Source organism: Onychomys torridus, chromosome 21, assembly GCF_903995425.1.
Source record: "Onychomys torridus chromosome 21, mOncTor1.1, whole genome shotgun sequence".
Taxonomy (NCBI): Eukaryota; Metazoa; Chordata; class Mammalia; order Rodentia; family Cricetidae; genus Onychomys; species Onychomys torridus.
This window is the reverse complement of record NC_050463.1, coordinates 753,469-777,024: the sequence shown is the minus strand read 5'-3', so window position 1 is coordinate 777,024 and position 23,556 is coordinate 753,469. Positions and strand designations below refer to the sequence as shown.

At 55.8% G+C, this 23,556-nt stretch overlaps 1 protein-coding gene across 2 annotated transcripts; it reads left to right on the top strand.

The window, feature by feature from the left end:
* Nucleotides 1–393: 393 nt before the first annotated feature.
* Nucleotides 394–23,308, top strand: Shc2 (SHC adaptor protein 2). Of its 2 annotated transcripts, XM_036170554.1 has the most exons (13): nt 394–880; nt 8,827–8,897; nt 10,786–10,846; nt 10,973–11,092; nt 13,813–13,866; nt 13,988–14,039; nt 14,127–14,253; nt 14,652–14,817; nt 14,935–14,998; nt 16,996–17,160; nt 19,123–19,433; nt 21,713–21,846; nt 22,702–23,308. In XM_036170554.1, exons 1-12 carry the CDS (start codon nt 479–481, stop codon nt 21,839–21,841), a joined length of 1,722 nt encoding a protein of 573 aa, XP_036026447.1. In that variant the 5' UTR covers nt 394–478; the 3' UTR covers nt 21,842–21,846; nt 22,702–23,308. The 2 variants fall into 2 exon arrangements, with proteins under 2 accessions (XP_036026447.1, XP_036026446.1); XM_036170553.1 differs by having other exon boundaries at nt 21,713–23,308.
* Nucleotides 23,309–23,556: the final 248 nt, after the last annotated feature.

Sequence of the window (23,556 nt, the reverse complement as noted above, 5' to 3'; positions counted from 1 at the left end):
TGGCTTAGGGGGCACTTTGGGGCCCGGAGGATGCCTCTTCAAAGCCAGGCCTCAGTTTCCCAATTTAGAAGTAAAGAAGCGCAGGATGTTGCTGGAATGGTGATGGGAACTTCGGGGTTGGAGGATGACGCCCCGCACCTGCGACCCTAGGCCTCAGTTTCTCCATTTAGAAAAAGGGCAGGGGAGGGTGGTGCTGGAGAGGGGGCGAAGGGGGACTTAGAGGTTGGAGGATCCGCCCCGCCTCCCATCTGCGACCCTCAGCCTCAGTTTCCCCATCGGTCAGAGCGTGACTAGACAGTTCCTCCGGGAGCCCCGGCAGGCCATGCAGGGTCGGATGCGGTGCCGCCAGCGGAGGGCCGGGGTCCCAGGAGCGCAGCCCCCCGCGGCTGCGCGCTGCGAGAAGCGGTGACATCACCCGGCGGGGAGGAGCGCGCGGCTCGGCGCCAGGCTCAGCCGGGGCTCCTCGGCGGCCGCGGCCATGACGCAGGGTCCGGGTGGCCGCGCGGCCCCCGAGCCCGAGGCGCCCACCACCTTCTGCGCGCTGCTGCCGCGCATGCCGCAGTGGAAGTTCGCGGCGCCCGGCGGCTTCCTGGGTCGCGGTCCGGCGGCGGCGCGCGCGGCGGGGGCGGCAGAGGCGCAACCCGAGCCCGGGGTCCCCGCGCTGGCCGCCGTGCTGGGCGCCTGCGAACCGCGCTGTGCCGCGCCCTGCCCGCTGCCCGCGCTTGGCCGCTGCCGGGGTTCAGGGACGCGGGGCGCGCGGGGGACCCCCGACGTCGCCGACGAGTGGGCGCGCAAGGGCGGCTTCATCCACAAGCCGGCGCACGGCTGGCTGCACCCCGACGCTAGGGTCCTGGGGCCCGGGGTCTCCTACATCGTGCGGGTGAGTGCGCCCAGCCTCCTTACCCGCACGCCGGGGTGGGGGACTCCCTCCAGTTTGGTCTCCCAGACCCAGAGAGCCAAGTGAACTCGCCCCACTACCCTGGAACCCCCGTTTCCAGTGCGCGCTTCTTGGCTGCCCCCACCCGCAGGCACCGGGGTCCGAGTTCCCACGGCGTCACGTGGGGAGGGGCGGGGAGAGGGCGCAGGTGGGGAGGGGACACACGCATGCGCAGGCTACTCCCCCCCCCCCCTCCGCTGTTGGGTGCGAGAGTCCCCTAGGTGAGACCAGGGAGCAGAAGACCCCCGTCACCCTCGGAGCCTCAGGGAAAGCGACTTTGCAGCGATATAGTGGGGACACGCAAAGACCTTGGATGGAGCGTGGAACCTAAGCTCAGGGCTCCAGATTCGACACCAGAACTGCTGAAGTGAATGGGCCTGGCTATGTTTATCCCCTTTATTTTGGCATGGGTGGTAGAGGGTAGGGATTTGGGGAGAGGATTTCAATCTCCAGCTGCAGGCCGCCAATCCTGCCTCATCCATTTCCCCGATATTGGGGTGTTAGATGTGTGCCACCACTCCCGGAACTTTATTCTTTGTTTTGTTTTTGAAACAGAGTCTCTTGTAGCTCGGGCTGGCCTGGAAGTCACTAGGTAACCGAGGATGGCCTTGAATTCCTGATCCTCCTGCCTTTGCAACTGTTGGGGTGACAGTTATCCACCACACCCCGTCTGTATGGTGCTGGGCATGGAACTCAAAGCCTTATTTATGCCAAATGAGATCTGTATCCAATGAGCGTCAGCCCCAATCCCCCACCACCCCAAACCAGGTTTTTTATTTTTTGTTTTCCGAGACAAGGTTTCTCTGTATAACAGTCCTGGCTCTCCTGGATCTCGCTCTGCAGACCAGGCTGGTCTCGAACTCACAGAGATCCGCCTGCCTCTGCCTCCCGAGTGCCGGGAATAAAGGTGTGCCGCCACCGCCCGGCCCCCTACCAGGTTTTTATTGTCACCTTTGCAAGGGATGCGGTGTGGGGGATGGTCTCCCACTTGTCCCTGGGACATTTTATCTTCACTCCAAGCATCTGTGTGTGCAGTTTGACCAACCACTTGAAAGTAAGCTGGTCTGTGATGCTCACCATGGGCACCCTAGTCTGGTGTTCTGCCCACCACAGTTTATGAATGCCGTTTGTTGGATGTCCTGGACCAGGATGCTGAGAGGGTGTGTGTGTCTTTCTCTGTGCCCTGTTTCCCCACCGCGATGCACGGTGGCACTTCCCTACTCCCTGGGCGGGGTCGAGTCCTCCAATGGAGATCTACAAATAGGACCTTTTTTGGATGTGAGTTCAGCTGAGAATGGTGAGGCACACCTGTGATCCCAGCACTCAGGTGGAAGCAGAAGGATTGCCAAGAGTTCTAGGCTAGCTTGGGCTACATATCCAAAGAAAAAGAAGGTGGGCATGGTGGTGAATGCCTTAAATCCCTGCACTAGGGAAGCTGAGGATGGAGAATTTGTGAGTTCGAGGCCAACCTGATCTGCATAGTGAGTTCCAGATCTGTCTCACAACAATCAAGCCAACATGGAAAAGAAGGAAGTAGGTTTGTCGTGGGTGTTGTGGATTCAGGTGAGGTCCCTGGGAGCAGTGTGGCCCTCCTGCAGCGACTGAGGCCCAAAGCCAAGATACAAGGGGCTACACATGATGGCTCACACCGGTCATCCCAGTACTTGGGAGGTGGAGGCAGGGCATCAGGAATTCAATGTTATCCTTTGCTAGAGGGTGAGTTTGAGATAGCCTGGGCTATTCGAGACCCTGTCATAAGAATAGCTCAGAGAAGAGCTAGAGGCTAGAACAACAGATAAAAGTCTCAAGCTAAGGGCCACTGGTGATTCCTGGGAGCCCCCAGATGCTGGAAGAGGAAGGGGACCCTCTGGAGCCTCAGAGGGGGTGCCATCTGCACAGACCGGCCTCCAGAATGGAGTGTTAATGCTCCTGCTTCTGTCCCTGTTGTACGAGGCTGCAGTAGCTCGGATAACTGTTAACCCTCCCACACTTTGGCCTTGACACTGAATCCTCTGGGTGTGTGCCTGGTGCCGGCTGTGGCTCTGAGTCCCCGCAGTGCCCAGGCCATGTTTGGATCTCCCTCTGGTTTCTCGGCCTGTGCCCATTTGGGATCTGAGTGTCCTCTGTAGATGGTGCCCACATTCTGGCTTCCGTCCCCTTTCTCCCGTGTCTGGTTTGATGTTTAGCTGGGTTCTGGTGTCACACTGTGAGAGAGCATCCCATCAATGCTGCCTGCATTCAGCTGCCTCACACCCAGTTCCTCTGGGGTCCTGTTCTGTCTGGTGGATATGTGTTGAGAGTTCAGAAACTGTCATTGTTGGGGCTCCAGATGTTGGGGTGTAAGCAGCGTGGTGTTTAGATCAGCCCCTATGGAGTAGTAACCTTGTAGAGGATGTGGGAAGTCTCTGGTCCCTGTCTGCCAAGTCTTTGATTGCAGTGGGAGAAACAGATAATAAATACACCAGAAGACAGCCCTGGGAAGACTGCAGGTCCTGAAGGAGCAGGGATGGTAACATCAGATGAGGTCGGTGGGAGCTGTAATTTCTCCAGTCATAGTGGTTTGGAAGACGTCTCTCAAGTGCTGAGACCTGAAACTGTGGCAACCCCCGGCACAGGCGGCATTTCTGGCAGGACACAACCAGTGCAAAGGCCCTGTGGCAGGGAGCAGATCTGGAATTTTTCAGTAACAGTGGGAGACTTGGATAAGATGGAGCTTGGGGTTTCCAAAGGATCTTTTCAGGGACGTTGTCAGAACAGCATCATGGGGCACAAAGTGGGGGCTAGAGGGATTTAAGGGAGATGTGGGAGGTGTGGGGAGAGCTGACGTGGCTTGGACCTGAGTGACTGGGGGTTATGCAGAATGGTGTCTATGTCAGAATGGACAGGACAGAAAGGCGTGTGGGGTGAACTTAACAATGGGAATCTGGGGAGCCAGGCCGGCATCCTGGTTGACAATGGGAAGGTCAGAGCAGGAAGCAGGGAGATGCTCAGGAGGATCCGTGTGAGCAGGACTCTTGCCCCTGAGGGAGGCATCACCACCCTTATTTATGGATAGTTGCTCTGTCAGGTGTCAGTCAGAGGCTCTGCCTGCAGGACCCTCAGCCTTCTGTGCTCTCATATGTCTCTGTGGCCAGTAGACTGATGACCCCCCACGCTGGGTCCCTGTGACCACAGCCTGTGGCAGAAGGGACCCTGCGGATGTGCTCAGGCCAGACTCCGGCTATCTAGGAACCGGTGTCACCACATGGGATATTTTCTGAGCTGCAGAACTCAGGGAAGCAGCGGGCCACCTGAGACTTTCCCAAGAGTGGTCACTGCCAGCTCCGTTGGAACGGTTCAAACCAGGAGGGGTGAGTCAGAAGACGGAGGTCCTGGGTGGGTTGCTTGCATTGACTAACCCAGTGGCTCCATCAAGCACCCAGGTTGTGGGCATTTGTACTGGGGTGAAGGTGCCCTTCCAAATTCATGCCCACCTGGTACCCCAGAATGCAGCCAGATGGGCACAGCGTCTCTGCAGATATAGTCAGTGGAGATGGGCTTGGGCTAGGAAGGCTAAGTCCTGAATCTGCTGTCCTTAGAAATACCATGGGGAGACATGGGGAAGAAGGCAGAATGAGTGGTGTAGCCGACAACCAAAAGACTCAGAGGACCTGGGAGAGGCAGGAAGGGCCCTCTATGGAGCCTCTGGCGGCAGCTCAGCCGCAGCAGACCTGGATCCTGGTCTTTGGCCTCTAGAATGTGGATGGAAGTATTCGTAAGCTCCATCCTTGTGGGGATTGTCAGGTTGGGGATTGTCAGACCTATTCTTCATCCTCAGGGTCTTGGCTGCCTTGGCTAGCTCCTCTTCTGGTGGCTGTGAGAAAGGGCTTTCTTTCCTGCGGGCCATGTTCTTGATGCTTTTCCTGACTGACCAGCCAGAACAGGGCCATGTGGCTTCAGAACCACACTGACTAGGGCCCTTACACACTTATGTCCTGAGGCGTGCCAGCTGACGGTGACTGTGACATGTGGCTGCTCCATTCCCTGTAGCACAGCCCTCCTCCCTTAGTATGTGTGTACGTGTGTACGTGTGTACGTGTGTGTGTGTGTGTGTGTGTGTGTGTGTGTGTGTGTGTGTGATGCATGTGCACATGTACTCTCACTGGCCCATAATTCACCAATTGGGTGAGGTTGGCCAGCAAGGAAGTCCTAGGAATTCTGTGTCTCTTTGCATCTCTAACAGTGGGGGTATCAGTGTATACCACAATGCTCCACTTTTTATGTGGGTGCTGGGGATCTGAACTCAGGTCCTCATGCTTGTCCCATGAGTCATTAGCTCCCTAGGCCCCCAGAAGGACAGAGAGACATGTTGTAGGGCCTGGGGCACTGCCACTGATAGAGACAAGGGCCAGGAATGAGGAACTGGGGGCAACTGGGCCTTTCCAAAGCAGGGAGCCTGGCTGATGCTCTCTGATGTACCAGGTAATGAGACATGCCTGATAGGGAGTCCATGTTGTCCATTTATCTGTTTCTCTTCTCTGTCCATGATCTGACAAGCTCTCCATCAGCCATCAGCTACCTGCTCTCCCGCCTGCTCACCCACCTAACAATCATCCATCAACCCACCTGCTCACCCACCCAACAATCATCCATCCACCCACCTGCTCACACACCCAACAATCATCCATCAACCCACCTGCTCACCCACCCAACAATCATCCATCCACCCACCTGCTCACCCACCCAACAATCATCCATCCACCAACCTGCTCACACACCCACTCACCCACCCAACAAACATCCATCCACCCACCTGCTCACCCACCCAACAATCATCCATCCACCCACCTGCTCACCCACCCAACAATCATCCATCCACCCACCTGCTCACCCACCCAACAATCATCCATCCACCCACCTGCTCACCCACCCAACAATCATCCATCCACCCACCTGCTCACCCACCCAACAAGCATCCATCCACCAACCTGCTCACACACCCACTCACCCACCCAACAGTCATCCATCCACCCACCCACTCATCCACCCAACCATCACACATCCACCCACCTGCTCACCCACCCAACAATCATCCATCCACCCACCTGCTCATCCACCCAACCATCACACATCCACCAACCCGCTCACCCACCCACTCACCCATCCAACAGTCATCCATCCACCCACCCAACCATCACACATCCACCAACCTGCTCACCCATCCAACAATCATCCATCCATCTACCCACCCACCCATCCACCCATCATCCCACCCATCCCTCACTGACCATCCATCCCTTAGGTGAGGTGCTCAGCTCACTTCTGTCTGTAGCTCCCCCATACCTCTTCCACCTAGAGTGAATGAACCCGGTAACACCATCACAGCAGGGGCCTGTGGCCTTGGCTTTCCAGCCATAATCTGGCTTCCACTTCTGGCCTGGCATTGCTGCCCCATCTGCCTGGGTCCTCCTGTACTGCTCCCGTGGGGCCCAGAGATGTAAGCGCAGACCCCCTCTTCCTGGCGGTTCTGTGCTGGGCGGGGTCCTGAGTGCCCTCGTACTCTTTTGAGCAGCCTGGCTGGGACGAGGGCACTTCATCCAGCTCCTGGCCTTGCATCTTGGATAGTCATGTCACCTTAGGTAACTGCCAGGGATGCATCGGAGGTCCCTGTGCTTCTGAGACCCTGTCCCCTTTGCTGATATTGTACTGGCAAAATCATCACGTTGTTAATGAGGGGTGATGTATTTTCGTCACTTTGGAGTGTCAGCTGCATCCTGGTCCTCTGCCTGGAGGCAGCCTGACAACTGAGTCCACAGACTTGGAAATGCAAACTGTGGGTGAGCAGGCACCCCCGTGTTCCTTCATGTCGAGTCACACGAATGTTCTTGTGATGACTCCCCTTCCCTCTTGTCGCCGAGCAGCAGCATTTGGAAATCATAGCATATAAATTCATAAAAATAACTTGCCTTGTTTTACTACTGTGGGCCATTTTCTCCCTCATGCCGTGTTTGTTCAGCTTCCCCAATGCAGAGGGCAGCCACTTTAGTGTAGACGTCAAGAGAGCAAGGCGGAGCTTAGTGTCTACGCGTCCTGCATGAGGGGATCCACCTGGGCTGCAACGCTGTTTATTTGGTTATGGTGAATTCAGCTGCCACTCTGACTGGAACCCCTCAGGAGAAACTGAGGCAGTCAAGGCAAGAGGAGGGCTGTGGTGGGTCCTGTGCTGGGAGGGGACAGGACAGTAGGTGCCTCAGCTGATTTCTTCTCACCCACGGGAAATCTGCCCACACAGCACAGGGCTGGTGGGCTGTGGAGTACAAGTCTAGAGTTGGAGTCACTGGGTGAAAGCATGTATGCATTGATCTTTTTATTTTATTTTACCGGAGAGGTGGTCATGGTGGCACATGGCTGGAATCTCAGCCTTTGGAAGGTGGCGGCTGGAGGGTCAGGAGTATAAGGTTATATAGTGAGTTTGAGGCTAGCCTGGGCTACATGAGTCCCCGTCCCCCAAACAACCCCAGTAAATAAATAATACAAAATTACAGAATAAGCTGGGTGTGGCCGTGTGTATACACGGTCCCAGCACTTGGGGAGTGGGGAAGCCACAGTATGTCTCAAACCCTGGAGTTTCGGGCTAGCCTCGGCAATAAGCAGGACTCCAAAATAAATTAATTAATGAAACATAAGTCAGCGACAGGCTGGGGAGATGCCTCGGTGTTAGTTAAGAGCTCTTCCTGCTCTTGCAGAGGGACCTGCACTTGATTTCCAGCTCCCACAGCTGGGTGGCTCCAGTTCCAGGGCATCTGGTGCTCACGTGCACCCCCCATCACGTGCACACTCCTCCTCACACAGTGTATGCATGGAGGCTGTGCCACCAGCTGCCAAGATGGGGTTGGAAGAAAGTGGCAGTCATTTCTGGTCACTTCCTCTTCTAGATGCCCCCTCCCCCTTCTGTTGAGACAGTCTCCCTATGCAGCTCAGGGTAAGTCTCGAATTCCTGATCCTCTTGCCTCAGCCTCCTGAGAGCTGGGATGACAGGTGTGCACCCCCATGTCAGCTTTTCTTCCAGAGTGGAAGCTAGGTGGTGGATGCACTGAAGGTTCCACTTTGCTCCTCCTGTGTTCCTCTGATTGTGTCCCTCTCCACCAAGATGTTTGTCTAGATAGAGGTCCACAAAGTTTCTTTTTTTTTTGAGACAGGATCTCTGTATCCCAATTTGGCCTCGGACTCTCTATATAGCTGGGCAGTGGTGGCACACGCCTTTAATCTCAGCACTCGGGAGGCAGAGCCAGGCGGGTCTCTGTGAGTTCGAGAACAGACTGGTCTACAGAGTGAGTTCCAGGACAGCCAGAGCTACACAGGGGAACCCTGTCTAGAAAAGCAAAAATCAACAAAAAACAGACTCCCTATGTGGCCAAAGATGGTCTTTACCTCCTGATCCTCCTGCCTCTTCAGGTGTGTGCCACCACACCGCATTTACGGGGTGCTTGGGATGGAGCCCAGGGCCTAATACATGCTGGGCGAGTGTTCTTCCAACTGAACTACAGCTATGAAGTTTCTGTGGAAGGCAGTTGGCTGATGTTTGCATCTTTGCCAGCCAGATGGTCCCTGTCTGGATCTTGTCTGCCAGTCCTGTGGGTGGTGATTGGACTCAGTGAACGCACATGCCACCATCCGGCGTCAGAGCCTGGACATTGAAATTGAGCCTTGGGGTCTGGGATGGGCAGGACTCAAGTGGTAGGTGGGGAAGGTAGATCCAGGATACCAGGCATAAAGGTCCTGGGGCAGTGGCTGTAATGTCAGGGAGGGAGAAGAGCTCTGGATAGCTGGACAGAAAGTTAAGTTCTTTGCCAGGACCCAGCTCCTGGGCTGGGCTCTGTCTGCTGACCGATCACACTCTCTTTCCCCAGTACATGGGCTGTATTGAGGTGCTCCGATCCATGCGGTCTCTGGATTTCAACACCCGAACGCAAGTGACGAGGTGAGGCCTTGGGGTGGGCTGGGAGCTCGGGTCACAGTTGGCTCGTCCATCATGAGGCCTCCTGAGGGTGGCATAGTCAGGTGGAGGTGACCTACCAGGCACCCAAAGACAGTAGTAGACTGGGCTCAGCACCAGCTCTTCTTCAGCTTTGCTTTTCAGCTCTTTCCTGGTAGTTCTGCATGGCTGTGATGGAGATTTCCCAGACTCAGTTTCCCTTCATCCTGCCCTACAGTGGGGTGTGACTTCAGGAGGGTGATGAGAAAGGCTTTGTTTATTCCAATTGCTGTGAACTTAAAAACTAAGACCCAGCTGGGTGGTGGTGGCACACACCTTTAATCCCAGCACTCAGCAGGCAGAGGCAGGTGGAGCTCAGTGAGTTCGAGGCCAGCCTGGTCCTCAGAGCGAGTTCCAGGACAGACTCCAAAGCTACACAGCAAAGCCTTGTCTGGAAAAAAATAAAACAAGACAAAAACAAACAAACAAAAAACTAAGAAACAAAGCCAGGTGTGGTGGCTCATACCTGAATTCCAGCACTTGGGAGACAGCAGGAGGTTTGCCATGACCAGGCTAGCCTAGGCTACAGAATGAGACTGTCTCAAGAAACAAACAAAAACAGTAGACAGGATTTATTGCACCCAACAACCCGCCCCTGTCCACTGCAATTCATTGTTTTAAAATATCTCTGCATAGTGTTTCATAGCCACCTGACCTATCTATTTCCAGAACATTCCAACATCCTAAAAGGAAGCCCTGTTCTCGTGAGCAGTTATCCGCCCACAGCCCACCCAGCACCTACAAATCCGCTTCCTGTCTCTGGGCATTTCTTAGCAGGGAGCCCCACACCGTGGCCTCATGTCTCTGTCTTAGTCACTGGGTGCCGCTCTGACGAGACCCTGAGAAGCCATTCAAGGGAGACAGGGTTTATTTAGCTCACTCAGTGTGTCAGAGGGAAGGGCATCAGGCAGAAGCTCAAAGGATCTGCTCATCATAATAAATATGTAATAAAATAATAGATAATACAGTTAAATTTCCTTGAGGATCACAGTCATAATAGGGAACAGAAGAGATGAATTAATATGTGCATGTTTATGTTCTGTGCTCTGTTCACTGTTACACAGTCTAGGATCCCCTACCTAGGGATGGCGCCACCCATACTGGACTAGGATCCCCTACCTAGGGATGGCGCCACCCATACTGGACTAGGATCCCCTACCTAGGGATGGCGCCACCCATACTGGACTAGGATCCCCTACCTAGGGATGGTGCCACCCATACTGGACTAGGATCCCCTACCTAGGGATGGCGCCACCCATACTGGACTAGGATCCCCTACCTAGGGATGGCGCCACCCATACTGGACTAGGATCCCCTACCTAGGGATGGCGCCACCCATACTGGACTAGGATCCCCTACCTAGGGATGGCACCACCCATACTGGACTAGGATCCCCTACTTAGGGGTGGTGCTACCCATGGTGGACAGCTCGCCCACCTCAACATAGTCGAGATAGCCCTCTGCACATGTCCTCTGAGGTTCACCCCCTGGGTGATTAACCACATGTCTCACTGTTCACGTGTCTTCATGGTCCCTCCATGCTGTGGCGTATGTCAGACTTTCCTCTTCAGGGCTGAGTAATACCCCAGTGGGTGGACGGACCATGCTGTGTGTGCATTCACCCATGCTGGACACTGGGTACCCAGGACTCTTCACTTCCCATCAGTCCTATCTCTGCCCCTAGTCCTTTGCACCACCTGCTCTCATGAAGCCCAGGCTGGCCTTGATCTTATTGTCTTCCTCCCTGCAAAGGGATCATCACGCTCGGCTTTCCTTGGCTTGTCTCTTAGCCCCCAGCTCTGCTGTTTCTAAGTTCGGTCTCACCCTTCCACAGGGAAGCCATCAACCGGCTCCATGAGGCTGTGCCAGGTGTTCGGGGCTCCTGGAAGAAGAAGGTGGGTGCAGCCTGTGGTCCTGCAGAGCTAGTGTGTGTCTTGGGAGACTGCAGGGAACGCTGTGGCCACCCAGAGCCACTTAGGCCCCCGGGCATCTGACTCAGGTGGCACACTCTACCCTCCCAGGCCCCTAACAAGGCGCTGGCCTCCATCTTGGGGAAGAGCAACCTGCGTTTCGCTGGCATGAGCATCTCGGTCAACATCTCTGTGGATGGCCTCAACCTCTCTGTTCCTGCCACCCGTCAGGTGGGAGCCACTGCCCTCCACCCATAACCCCACCTTTGCCCAACTTACAACCCTGCCATCTTACCCCACCCATATGCTGATGTTGGCTCCACCCCCGCCCTACCCACAACCCAGCATCATCTTCTCAGTCCTATACTTCCAGACAGGATCTCTCTGTGCAGCCCTGACTCTCCTGGAATTCACTCTGTAGACCAGGCTGGCCTCGAACTCAGAGATCTATCTGCCTGCCTCCTGAGTGCTGGGATCAAAAGTGTGCGCCACCACCGCCTGGCTTCAGTCCCTCCACAGCTAGCTCCATCCACATCCCCACCTTCAGCCCTGCTGCTCTGTCAGTGCCACCATAGACCCCGCCATGCCCACTTTTAACCCAGTCCACCGTCCTATCTGGCCCCACCCTCAACTCCACCGACTGGTGAACCCATCCCTGGGCCTTACCCTCGGCTCTATCCTTCTACAAACCCTTCACCCTGCTCTTGGCTCCACCCAGCCTCAAAGCTCCCAGCCACACCCACCTGGCAGGCCTCTCCAGTAATCTGCAGGGTCCTTAAGATGTCCAGAAATATATGATGCCCGCTGAGGTGGAGCCAGGACGTGGGGGTCACTATGGGCATGAAGTCCCCAGTAGCCAGGATCCGAATAGTCTGCTTGCTGCCTTTATGCAGGGCAAGGCCACCACGAGGGCAGATATGTCCACAGTTGTCCGGAAGGGTACCTGGGCTGGAGTGGGTGGCGGCCAGGGGCTGTTCTCAGCACTCAGGGATGTCAGGTCCTCAGGGGGACTTAGAAGTGGGTTCCCCCTGGTCGCGGGGAGGAGGGGGATTCTAGGCTGGCTCCTGAGGAGAGGCATCTCCTGGGGGAAAGGACAGCATGAACTTGGGGGAGGAGTCTGGAGTCTGTCCTGAGAGTAGTGACCATGGCGTTCCCGTCTCTGCTGGGAACTGGGGCAGTGCAGGCCTGGCTGAGCAGTTGTCCTGGCGAGATGGGCCATGGCCGGGTCTCGTGGGGGGGCTGAAATGAGGATAGACCGAGGCAGGGTGGGCAGGCCCTGCTGAGGGGCTCACGGTGGGGAACAGGCTGCGGGAAGACCTTGACCCCAACAGTAACCCTTATCCCAACTCTAACCACCTGAACCCCAAGTCCAACTCTTAATTCTGATTACCCTAACTCCAGCTCCATCCCAACCCCACTGTTTTGTTTTGAGGCAAAGACCCACTACGTAGCCTTGCCTGGCCCGGAACTCGTAGAGATCCACTTGTCTCTGTTGGGATTAAAGGCATGGGTCACCAAGCTTGACTTCAACCGCACTTCTAACACTGGCCCCAGTTGCAACCTACTCCAACCCCTAACCTTAACTCTAGCCCTAACCAGGTCATCAGATATGTGGCAGACTTGGGTCTCTCAGTGCATAAATTCTCACTTTGTCCTGGTAGATCTGAGATCCAAGGAAGTCTGAGCTGGAATTTTATCGCTAGCAAGGCACAGGCTGATTTATCAACAGTGGTGGCAGCCATAGTTCCTCAGGGAGCATCCCTTCCATCATGCGTCCCAGACCCTCCTGGTGCTGCTGGCATAGGCATGTGCTGAGGCGCAGGACAGCACGCAGAGCTACACATGGCATCTCACATTGGATACGGGACAAGCTGGCCTCACATCAGACGCAGCTGGTGCCAAAGAAACATGCTTGTGGGCTGGGGCTCAGTTGGTAGAGTGCAGGGTGTGGTGCCGTGTGTGTGTGTGTGTGTGTGTGTGTGTGTGTGTGTGTGTGTGTGTGTGTTCCGAGCAGCCCAGCTGGTTAGTGAGTGGGGTCTAGAAGGTGTGGGTACTCTGACCCACACAAAGACTGGGAGCCTGCAGCATGGAAGGAGCTCCCGAAGGAGCTGCTGCTGCTGCTAATGGAGAAGGAAGACCACTCTTGACACAGGCCTAGGGATAGGTGGAGGAAGGCAGCGGGCAGGGACCAGAGCCTGGAGCAGTGTGATGCCCAAGCTCTGCCGCTTGTTCTGTCTCATCCTGAGCCCATGGTCCCGCTGAAGGGTCCTAGAGGATCCTGGGAAGATATGGCCACTGTAGCCTCAGTTTCAGCTCGTGAGTCTTGTGAGTTTTGTTATGTTGAGTCTTAGGAGCCTTCCCCCTCCTCCCCCTCCTCCCCCCTGCCCCCCTCCTCCCCCTCCTCCCCACTCCCCCTCCTCCCCCTCCTCCCCCCTCCTCCCCCTCCTCTCCTCCCCACTCCTCCCTCTCCTCCCCCTCCTTCCCCTCCTCCCCCTCCTCCCCCTCCTCCCCCCTCCTCCCTCCTCCTCCCCACTCCTCCCCCCTCCAGGAGGGCATGCTTTAATTCTGAGGAACTCAAATTCCTCTACTTTAGGAGCCCTGAGTGACAGGCAGCAGACTGGTGGGGTCGTGTAAATGAGCGGGAATGAACACATGGCTGGTCCATACTCAGAGACCAGAGCCTGGGACAGGCTGCTGGGAGAGTGCGTGTAGGATTGAGGGTGTTGCCATGTCTGCATTCAGGTGGGTACACGATCGTGACTCCCGAGACCTGGCCTTCCTGTGCCTTCCTTAGGCCCTGTTCCAGCTCTCACGGGCCGACACCCAGGTGGGACTCTGTGGCCTTAGCAGTGTTAGACAGCATTCCCATGTCCATCTCCGTGTGGCTGTGGCTCACCTGCCAGGGCTCTTGGTGACCACACCTGACCACACCTGCTTCCCTGTCCTCACAGATCATCGCCAACCATCATATGCAGTCAATCTCCTTCGCTTCAGGTGGTGACACGGTAAGATGTGTGGGCGGACCTGTGTCCGTAGCCTTCCCTAGACCCCACCTGGGCCCCCCCCCACCGGCCTCCCCCACCCCAGGGAGCTGAACCTGGCTAACCTCTCCACCTGTCTCTCCAGGACATGACTGATTATGTGGCCTATGTGGCCAAGGACCCCATCAATCAGAGAGGTGAGCTGAAGGGGGAGCTCAGGGCCCTGGGCCTGGGGCAGGGCTGTGCTGGAGGTCACAGGCGCACTGACCCCGTGACCTCCCCAGCCTGCCACATCTTGGAATGCTGTGAGGGTCTAGCCCAGAGCATCATCAGCACTGTAGGCCAAGCCTTCGAGCTGCGCTTCAAGCAATACCTGCACAGTCCCCCCAAGGCCGTAGTGCCCCCCGAAAGGTAAAGAGACACCAGGTTTCCGGGGCCAGGCTGCTAGCTCTGCCCTCCAGAAGCAGGCTGCCTCTGCCTTCCTTTGCCCAGAATGCCTTGTGTGGCCCCATCTCCATTTATCTCATCTAGACTGAGGGCTGGCAGGTGGCACCCCACTTGTCCTCTTGAGGGGTGAACCCCATCAGATAGCAGAGGAGGGTGGGAGGTCTTACATCTGCGGTGCTGTCTGCTGCTCTCTGACATTGATTCTAGTACAGACAGCTGAGGTGTTTGTGGCAACCCTTTGCACAGGGCACCGTGTCCCATCGTGTGGTTACTGTTACCAGTGTTACGTGGAAAGGTGTGGCTGATAGGTGGAGGGTTGGGAAGGGAGGGCCAAGTGTTCTAGCCTTGCTCTGCGCCCCCAGGCTGACAGGGCTGGAGGAGTCGGCCTGGGGTGACGATGATGAGGCTGCGGACCACAATTACTACAACAGCATTCCAGGGAAGGAGCCACCCCTGGGTGGGCTGGTGGACTCCAGACTGGCTGTCACACAGCCCTGCGCACTGGCGACCCTTGGGGGCCTCGGACAGGTCAGTCTCTACTGTCCTGTGGGGCCAGAGGGGCATGGAGCTGTCCTGGGGTGGGTGAGGGGTGCTGGGCAGGAAGAGGGCCTGGCACATACCAGGGTCACCATGCCTTTCTTGCAGGGAATGTCACCTGCACGGAGAGATGCTCGTGGCTTGCCTTGGGACATGGGTCCCTCTGGAGTAGGTAGGTTGTGCGTCCTCACGGAGTCTGGGGTCCCCTGAAATGTCCCATCCCCAACCTCTCTGCGTGTAACTGTGCCCCGCAGGCTGTGTGCTCCCAGCTCTACCCTATCCTGCCATCTTCATTTGGGGGCACACTCAGCTTCTCACCCTTCTAAACTCCAGGGGGTGCCGCCCTCCTGCCAGACAGTGTCTCCTGCCCTGTACCTTGACTAGGCAGGCATATTAGCAACTAATGACTCTGGAGGTTTCCAGAATTCTCTGTGCACACTCAAGCACTTCAAATATGAATTACTTTCCTGTGTCTCCAGTGCAGAGCTCACTGATAGATAACACACTGGGATTTTGTTCAAGTGACAGTCCTTTGTGGAATCCTTCCACACTTGTATACTGCAGACTTCTTCATCTTTTCATGCCTGTATAATACTCCTCCATACAAAGCAATGTGACCTCTCTGGTGTGAGGACTGTGCACCCACTCCCAGGTGGATGGAGCCCCTGTGAACTTGACAGAGATCATCTTATTAATCTTCCCACTTGGAGCTGTGGCTTTAGCTTACTCCTCCCCCAGCACCCACTTGACACGGCCAGTCAGCCTCTCTCACTCTCTGTGCATACAGATCTCAGGTCTTGTCAGTCTCTCTCTCTCTCTCTCTCTCTCTCTCTCTCTCTCTCTCTCTGTGTGTGTGTGTGTGTGTGTGTGTGTGTGATCTCATGTAACCCAGGCTGGCCTTGAATTCACTAAGCAGCTGAGCATAACCTTGAACTTCTGCTCACAAATAGGTGTTTTCCTTAAAACAGAAACAAAGACAAAACAAAAAGAACCTTTGATATGGGGTCTCATTCTGCAACCCAGCTGGCCTTGAACACCACATCCTGCTGGCTCCTGGATTCACATTTAGTTACCATCAGTATTTTAGGATTAAGCTCTTACTCTCCTCATTTTACAGAGGCTAAGTGACATGTCTGGGCTCTTAGAGGGCAGAGCTGTGGGTCCTGTATCATGCTGATGGTACAGGCAGGGGTCACACTCCCCGAGGAGGGCTTGGCCACAGCTGGTACTGTCTGACCCTCACTTCCTGCCTGGGGGTCTGGGAAGTGCCTGGAACCACCCCGGGGCTCTGAGAAATCTGCTCAGCTGAGCTCAGACGGGAGAAATGAAAGTCAGGCTTTTCATGAGGTTAGCAAAGCCCCCAGTGACCCTGAGGGGTGAGGCTGGGGGACAGGGAGTCCTGCTACCCCTGGGTGGGTGGAGATGGTGTGTAGGACCTGGCACGATGTGAACAGCCCTCAGGAGACAGGTCCAGACAGAAGTAAATACAAAGGGACACACAGCAGGGAAAGCCAAATTTGATCTCTCTCACCCAGGTAAAAGCTCAGTGAGATCGTCTGTGTCCCGAGACCCAATGCCGAGGACAGGGACAGGAGGGTCCCCAGGGCTCGTTGGCCATCCACCCATTCTAGTCCAATCAGAGTTTTGGGTTCAGTGAGAGACTGCGTCTCAAAAAATAAGATGGCTGTGTGAGGAGGGCATCCAGCACTGACCTCCAGCTTCCACCTGGACATACACACATGAAAGGGAGGAGGTGGCCGCCAGCCTTAACATAGGAGCAGAGTGTGAATAGCTCAGCCATGTGGCCGGGTCTCATAGTGCAGGCTCTGAGAGCCACGGCTTTTACTGTTTCAACAGAGGGGCCATGTGAGTGTCCAGGGACCTTGGTGCCCCTGCCTACCCTCCCTTTGGCCAGAGAGCTGCCCGCTTGCTGTGGCATATCTGGGCTCTGGACCAATCTTGCATGTGTGGCCAGCCTCTGTCCCCAGCTGGAGCACGGTGTGGCTCTTTACTCCTTAACAAGCCTGGGTTTGGCCCCTGTGGAGTGAGTGAGGCTGGTGGCGTCCCCGCCCCCTCCTGCCCCTCTGGGTCTTGTTCCATTCACTGTCCTGCTTCCCTCTCCAAGTCCTCTGGGTTTCCGTCTGACTTGCCGTCCTCCGTCCTTTCCAGCCCCACCTGGGGATGGCTATGTGCAGGCAGATGCTGGAGGACCACATGACTACGAGGAACACCTGTATGTCAACACCCAGGGCCTGGATGCCATGGAGCCCGAGGACGTTTCCGAGGCACCTCTGCTGCCTGAGGACAGCCCGAAGAAGGACCTGTTTGACATGCGTGGGTGGCCGGTTCTCCATCTGATCTGGGATGGCGTGGGGAATGCGTCCTTGGGAATCCAGAGGGTAGACGGTCCCAGACTATGAACCCCAGTTGGCTAGGGGCAGACTTCCGTGCCGTGCCCAAGCTGGTCTGATGGGTGAGGCTGAAACCCCTTTTGTGAGAGCCCTGACCTGGCAGTGGGCCTGGCAGCCCCTACCTAGTTGCCTAGATCTCTCTTGCTGTCTCAACTCAGGGTCTTGTGTGGGGGTTGGAGAGCTGGTCCACCTTCCTCCTCTGGCAACGCCATCCTGAGGAGGGAGACCTGGTATGGTGGGAGCCAGTGCCGCCCCCCCCCCCCCCCCCCCGAAGGAAGATGACTCAGTCTGATGGCCCAGGCTAATCTTTCCTCCCAGAAGGGTTTGTAACACGCCATATTCTCATGTCAGCTCCACCCCGTCGTCCCTGGGTGCTGACTCTCTCAGGGCCTCCCGGATGGCTAGAGATTTCTTCCTCCAGATCTTTGCAGTCGGTCTTTATTTACCGTCGCTTTTTTTTTTGGTGTGTGCCTATAAGCATTTAGAAGCTAGAAGACAGCCTTGGCTATTGTTGCTCAGTGCTAACCACCTTGTTCTTTCAGTGGCCTGTGATTTACTAACTAGGTTAGGCTGGCTGTCCAGTGAGCCCTCGGGATCCTCCTCTCTCCGTTTCCTCTGTGTTGGAGTTACCAGGACACACCGGTGCTCCCAGCCTTTTACACGGGTGCTGGGAATCGAACTTTGGTCCTCTGGTTTGCACTGAGCCATTTCCCCAGACCTCTGCCATTGCATTCCTTCTCATCACTGCAATTGTGGCGAGAGGTAACTGCTCCTGAGTGCCTGCTGTGTGCTGCGGGCACTGGTTGTACAGCATGGCCTCTTGGCTCCTCACAGCAGGGAAACCAGGTTGGAGTGAGCTCCCTGCAGAGGCAGCTGACCCTGAGTGATAGCCTGACTTCCACGGGGAGGTGGGTTCCCACTTAGCACTTGGCAGGGGAGTTGGGGGGGCCTGTGGGGCCTGTGTCAGGCACGTGGGTGCCGATTTGTGTCACATTCTGTCTCCCCCCTGCCGCTGGAGGGTCCCGAGACTGGGAGAAGTCACTTGGCCCAGAGCAGTGACGGCTCCACAGAGGCAGGGAGGTGAGGTCACGTGCTATTACCAACAATCAGCCAGGCCGAGGGCATAAGGTGTGGTCAGCCATGAGAGGCATACATGGCGGTAGAGTCAGGGCGAAGGAGTCCTGGTGTGTCCTAGCTTCCCCTGAAAACGGCTTTGACAGTGAATGGAACCCGTAAACCTTGTCAACAGTCACAACAGTTGCAGCTATGCCCAACGCCAGATTGAGGCTAGTAAGTTTCAGATCTGGGCTTGCAGCTGAACACTGGTCATTCAACAAAGTAAGAATGTGAGGCAGAAAGAATTCAAGGCTGGCCTTGGCAACTTGGTAACAGTAAAATTAGTAACTGGGGACATGACTGAGGGGTGGAGCCCCGCCTAGAGTCCCCAGTGAGGGCTGGGGGCGTGGTCAGGGTGGAGCCCCGCCCAGAATCCCCAGTGAGGGCTGGGGGCGTGGTCAGGGTGGAGCCCCGCCCAGAGTCCCCAGTGAGGGCTGGGGGCGTGGTCAGGGTGGAGCCCCGCCCAGAGTCCCCAGTGAGGGCTGGGGCGTGGTCAGGGTGGAGCCCCGCCCAGAATCCCCAGTGAGGGGGCTGGGGGCGTGGTCAGGGTGGAGCCCCGCCCAGAGTCCCCAGTGAGGGCTGGGGGCGTGGTCAGGGTGGAGCCCCCGCCCACTATTCCCCAGTGAGGGGCTGGGGGCGTGGTCAGGGTGGAGCCCCCGCCCACTATTCCCCAGTGAGGGGGCTGGGGGTGGGACTTTCGAGTGAGCCTACCTGGCAAGCTTGAAGGCCTGGGTTCTGTCCCAGCAATAGAAAAAAAAATGACCCACAGGACCCTTCGAGGATGCCCTGAAGTTGCACGAGTGCTCAGTGGCAGCAGGCATCGCTGCAGCCCCACTCCCTTTGGAGGACCAGTGGCCCAGTCCCCCTACCCGCAGGGCCCCCATTGCACCCACAGAGGAGCAATTGAGGCAGGAGCCCTGGTACCACGGACGCATGAGCCGTCGGGCTGCGGAGAAGCTGCTTCGTGCCGATGGGGACTTCCTTGTGAGAGACAGCGTCACCAACCCGGGGCAGTATGTCCTCACAGGCATGCATGCAGGGCAGCCCAAGCATCTGCTGCTGGTGGACCCCGAGGGCGTGGTAAGCTGGCCCTTTGGGAAGGAGGGGTGGCAGGGGCCCCGGACTTCAGGGTTGGCACCAGTTTTTAGATAATGACCCCTTACGGTCGAAAAGCTCATTGGCATTAGCTTCTGGAGAACTAAACATTTTTCAGTTAAAGATTTTTTTTTTTCTTTTGAGACAGGGTTTCTCTGTGTAGCCCTGGCTTTCCTGGAACTCGCTCTGAAGACCAGGCTCAAATTTACAGAATCCACCTGCTTCTGCCTCCTCAGTGCTGGGATTAACAAAAAAGAATGTTGAATCAAAGTGTGGTGACTCATGCCTGTCACCCCAGCACTTGGGAGGCTGAGGCAGGAGGATTGCAGTAAGTTTCAGGCCAGCCTGGAACTTCAGAGTGAGAACGTTGTCTCAAAAAAAGAAAAAAAAAATAAAACATTTTAAAGGGATTTCTACGTTGAAAAGCATCTTGGGGTCCACAGAAGAAGCACTTCTGCCCCCAGCCTCCACACTGGGTGCCTGCTCCCCACATGCAGGGTGGCAGTTGTGATTTATTTATCTGGAGCTCTAAGTAGTTTATCCAGTCAGATCCTTTGTGGAGTCAGTTGTTACCACCACCCCCTTTTTAGTCAGATTCTCACTGTGTGTAGCTCTGTCTGGCATGAAACTCCCTCTGTAGACCATTAGCCTGGCTTTGAACTCAGAGCTCTGCCTGCCTCTGCGGAGTGCTGGGATTAAAGGTGTGCACCATCACACCTAGCTCTGTTCATTCCCCCCTCCCCCTTTTTTTTTTCAAATTTGTTATTATTATTTTATGTCTATGGGTGTTTTGCCTACATGCATGTGTGTGTGCAGTAGTATCCTCAGAGGCCAGAAGAGGATCCCAGAGGACTGGAGTTATGAATGGTTATGAATGCCCATGTGGGTGCTGGGAATCAAACCCTGGTCCTCCACAAGAGCAGCCGGTGCTCTTAACTGCAGAGCATCTCTCCAGACCCATCTGTTCATTTTTCTAAACCACACACTGCCTCTTCAAAGGCAGCATGGCTGACCCTGCTCCCTGTGCCTCTGGCGTGGATGTTGCTGGTGCCATGAGAACCACAGATGAAGTCCTTCTGACGTCATGGGGACTTAGAGGCTTTTTCTAGAATCCTGGTGACAAAGGGTTGGGGCTTGGAGCTTTCTCAGCCATGGAAGCCATAGTTATTTTACTGTCTAGAGTGGTTCTCAGCCTTCCTGATGCTGTGACCCTTTAATACAGTTCCTTGTGTTGTGTGACCCCAACCATAAAACGATTTCATTGCTGCTTCATAACGTTCAATTATCTACTGTTAAGAATTGTAATGTAAATATCTGACAGGCAGGATATCTGATATGTGACCCCTGTGTGAAAGGGATGTTCAATCTCAAGGGATTGTGACCCACAGGTTGAGAACCACCATCTAGCTGGACCCTCATGTGATTTCAGGGGTGTCTTGGTTTCCTGGGGTTCTGAAGCACAGGACCACCAATGATACAGCTTCAGAGAGGGCAGGGGGGGGGGCTGGAGAGAGAGTAGGGCTTGTCCTGGGGAGACCTCTGTGCCAGGCCTTTGCTGGAGTCTGGGAGTGGTAGGTGATTCTTGCTGTCTTTGGCTTGTGGACACACCAATACCATCTCTGTCTTTGTGTTCCCGGCTCCCCTCACCTGCTTCCCATGTCTGTCTTCTTCCTTGTCTTGTGTGCACGTGTGCTTGTGTGTCTTTCTCCGTGGCTCTGTACCTTTTTTGAGGCAGGGTCTTGATGTGTAGCAATGGTTGTCTTGTAGCTTGTAGACAGGTTAGCCTCTGCCCTCCTGAATGCTGGGGTTAAGGGCATACAGCTCCACCCTTTCTTTTGAGGCATGGTCTCTCACTGAAGCTGGTGCTCTAAGATTTAGGTTGGCTGGTGAGCAGGCTCCTCCCTTTCAGTACCGGGGTTACAGGTGCATGCAGCTTCCACAGGGTGTTGGGGATCCAGGCTCAGGTCCCCATGCTTGCTCAGCAGGCATGTTACTGACTGAGACTCCTCAGCTTTTCTGCTTTTTATTGTTGTTTTTGAGACAGAGTCTACAAGACTGTCCTTCCACTCGAAATCCTCCTGCCCCAGCCTCCCTGAGCACTGGGATCATGGGTGTGCCTTACCATACTGGGCCTATGGTTCTGGAGTCTTGGGGCTGATTCTGGGGTGGAGTCCTTTGCTTGGACTTACCCAGAGGGTCTAAGCTGGTGGGGGCGGGGCCTGTGGGATGGGTTTAGGGGTGGGTGCTGAGGTCTCTGCCTACAGGTGCGGACGAAAGACGTGCTGTTTGAGAGCATCAGTCACCTCATAGACTACCACCTGAAGAACGGCCTGCCCATCGTGGCTGCGGAGAGCGAGCTGCACCTGCGGGGAGTGGTCTCCCGGGAGCCATGAGCCAGGTGCCCCGTAGCCAGCTACACCTGCTGTCTCCGAGTTCACCCATTCTGTGCACCGCCTACGGCTTTAGTACATTCCGTGTTGTGCGGTTGTCTCAACAGCTAATTGCAGAACATTTTATCATCCCAAAGCAAGTCCAGCCCCTAGGAGCAGTCACGTTATCCTTCGAGGGCTGGCCCTACTGTGTGTGCTTGCCCAGGTTTCCTATCTGGTGGAGGGTGGGTTTGGTTTACCTTTGGGCTTTTGGTGTTAAGGGGATGGAGGGCTGACTGAGAGGGCGTGAAAGACGTGATGACCTCAGGGTCTCTGGGCAGAGCAGGAGGAGGGAGGTGGCTGTGGTAAGGAGGGCAGGAGGTAGCAGCTGGATGTGGGAGCTGGGTTGGGGGAAGTGGGGGGGCATTGTGGAATTTTCCCCAGAGCTGCTGGTCAGGTCAAGCTGTCCTTCGTCCCCATGACAACGTCTCCTCCTGCCTGGGGGCCAGGGCTGCAGGCAGAACTGCTCTGTTGAAATGATGTGGCCCTGTGGACCTCTCCGATATCTGTACCATGCTGGGTTGGTATATGTCATCCAGACAGAGGTTCTGTTTCAGCCTCAAAGGAATCTGTGAACCTAGATGTGAACACTCAGGGTCCTTATGCTATCTCTTAGACCGCGGGGTTCTGAGACGGGTTCTGAGGTTAGCATCTTTGTCCACACAGAGAGGTTAAGATATTGCCCTGGGGTACCCAGCAGCAGCTTGTGGAGCCCCAAGTCCCAGGTAGCTGTGTGTCCATGGCTGCTGAGGTCCTTTCTGTTCAGTGAACACAGAGGTGGCTGCTGTCATGGATATCCTGACTTTACCTCTTTCTGTCCACAGGTGATGGTCCTCAGCCCAGCTCCTCCCTCAAAAGGCCCTTGCCATGGCCTTGAGGGCTCAGCCTTTCTCTTGGACCTTGAAACCACCAGAAACAGAATGGCCATCATTTCTCCTTCCGCATGAGCCTCAGGAAGCCGCCTTTTCCTAGCTGCGCTCTGCTGGCTGGGCCAGTGAATTAGTCAGAGTCCAAGCCCCTGGTCCTGCCTGAGCCTCCACCCTGGACTTGGGTGAGGTAGTATAAACCAAAGACTGACCCAGTCGCCTTTAACAAAGACACCCCAGATGCAGGCCCTGTGCCTTCAGTCCCCGGTGGAGCAGAGACATCAGGCTGTGTCCACGGAATGACGTGTAGGCAGGTGTAGATTCCTGCCCTGGCTGGGCTCTGAGGACCCAGATGCACTGTTGCCTTTGTGGGGGGGCGTGTCAAGGTGCTTTTGGGTCTCAAACCCCTGATGGGGGAGCAGCCTTGAGGCTCACCTGGAATGGTAGGGCATCCAGGTGAGTTAGAGGCAGAGGAACCTCACTGAGGTGTAGCATCCACTCAGCACCTCCCAGCTGTTACCTGCCTGGACCTTCAACTGTAATTAAACACAGCGTTGAACGTGAGCCTGCTGTGCCTGTGTGGACCGGCCAGGGGTCCGGGTGGAGAACTGAGGCTGATAACTGAGGAGGAAACTGTGCTGAGTCCTGGGGCTGGAGTGCCTGTGGGTCCGACCACTCCACAGCCCCCCACCCCACCCTGTGCCCCAACTCTCAACAAGCCTACGATTTTATTCCAAGAATAAGCAGGTCCCTCTTTCTCTGTTCAGTGTTACCCCAGCTCCTTCTTGGAATCACTGTGGCTTACCTCCTAGG

What these genes read in the sequence shown, in the direction of transcription:
- Shc2 (XM_036170554.1), top strand. Translation starts at nt 479, where the DNA reads ATGACGCAGGGTCCGGGTGGCCGCGCGGCCCCCGAGCCCGAGGCGCCC. An exon ending in TCGCTTCAGGTGGTGACACG is followed by an intron (nt 13,867 to 13,987) that starts GTAAGATGTGTG and finishes CTGTCTCTCCAG; the next exon opens with GACATGACTGATTATGTGGC. An exon ending in CATGGGTCCCTCTGGAGTAG is followed by an intron (nt 14,999 to 16,995) that starts GTAGGTTGTGCG and finishes CGTCCTTTCCAG; the next exon opens with CCCCACCTGGGGATGGCTAT.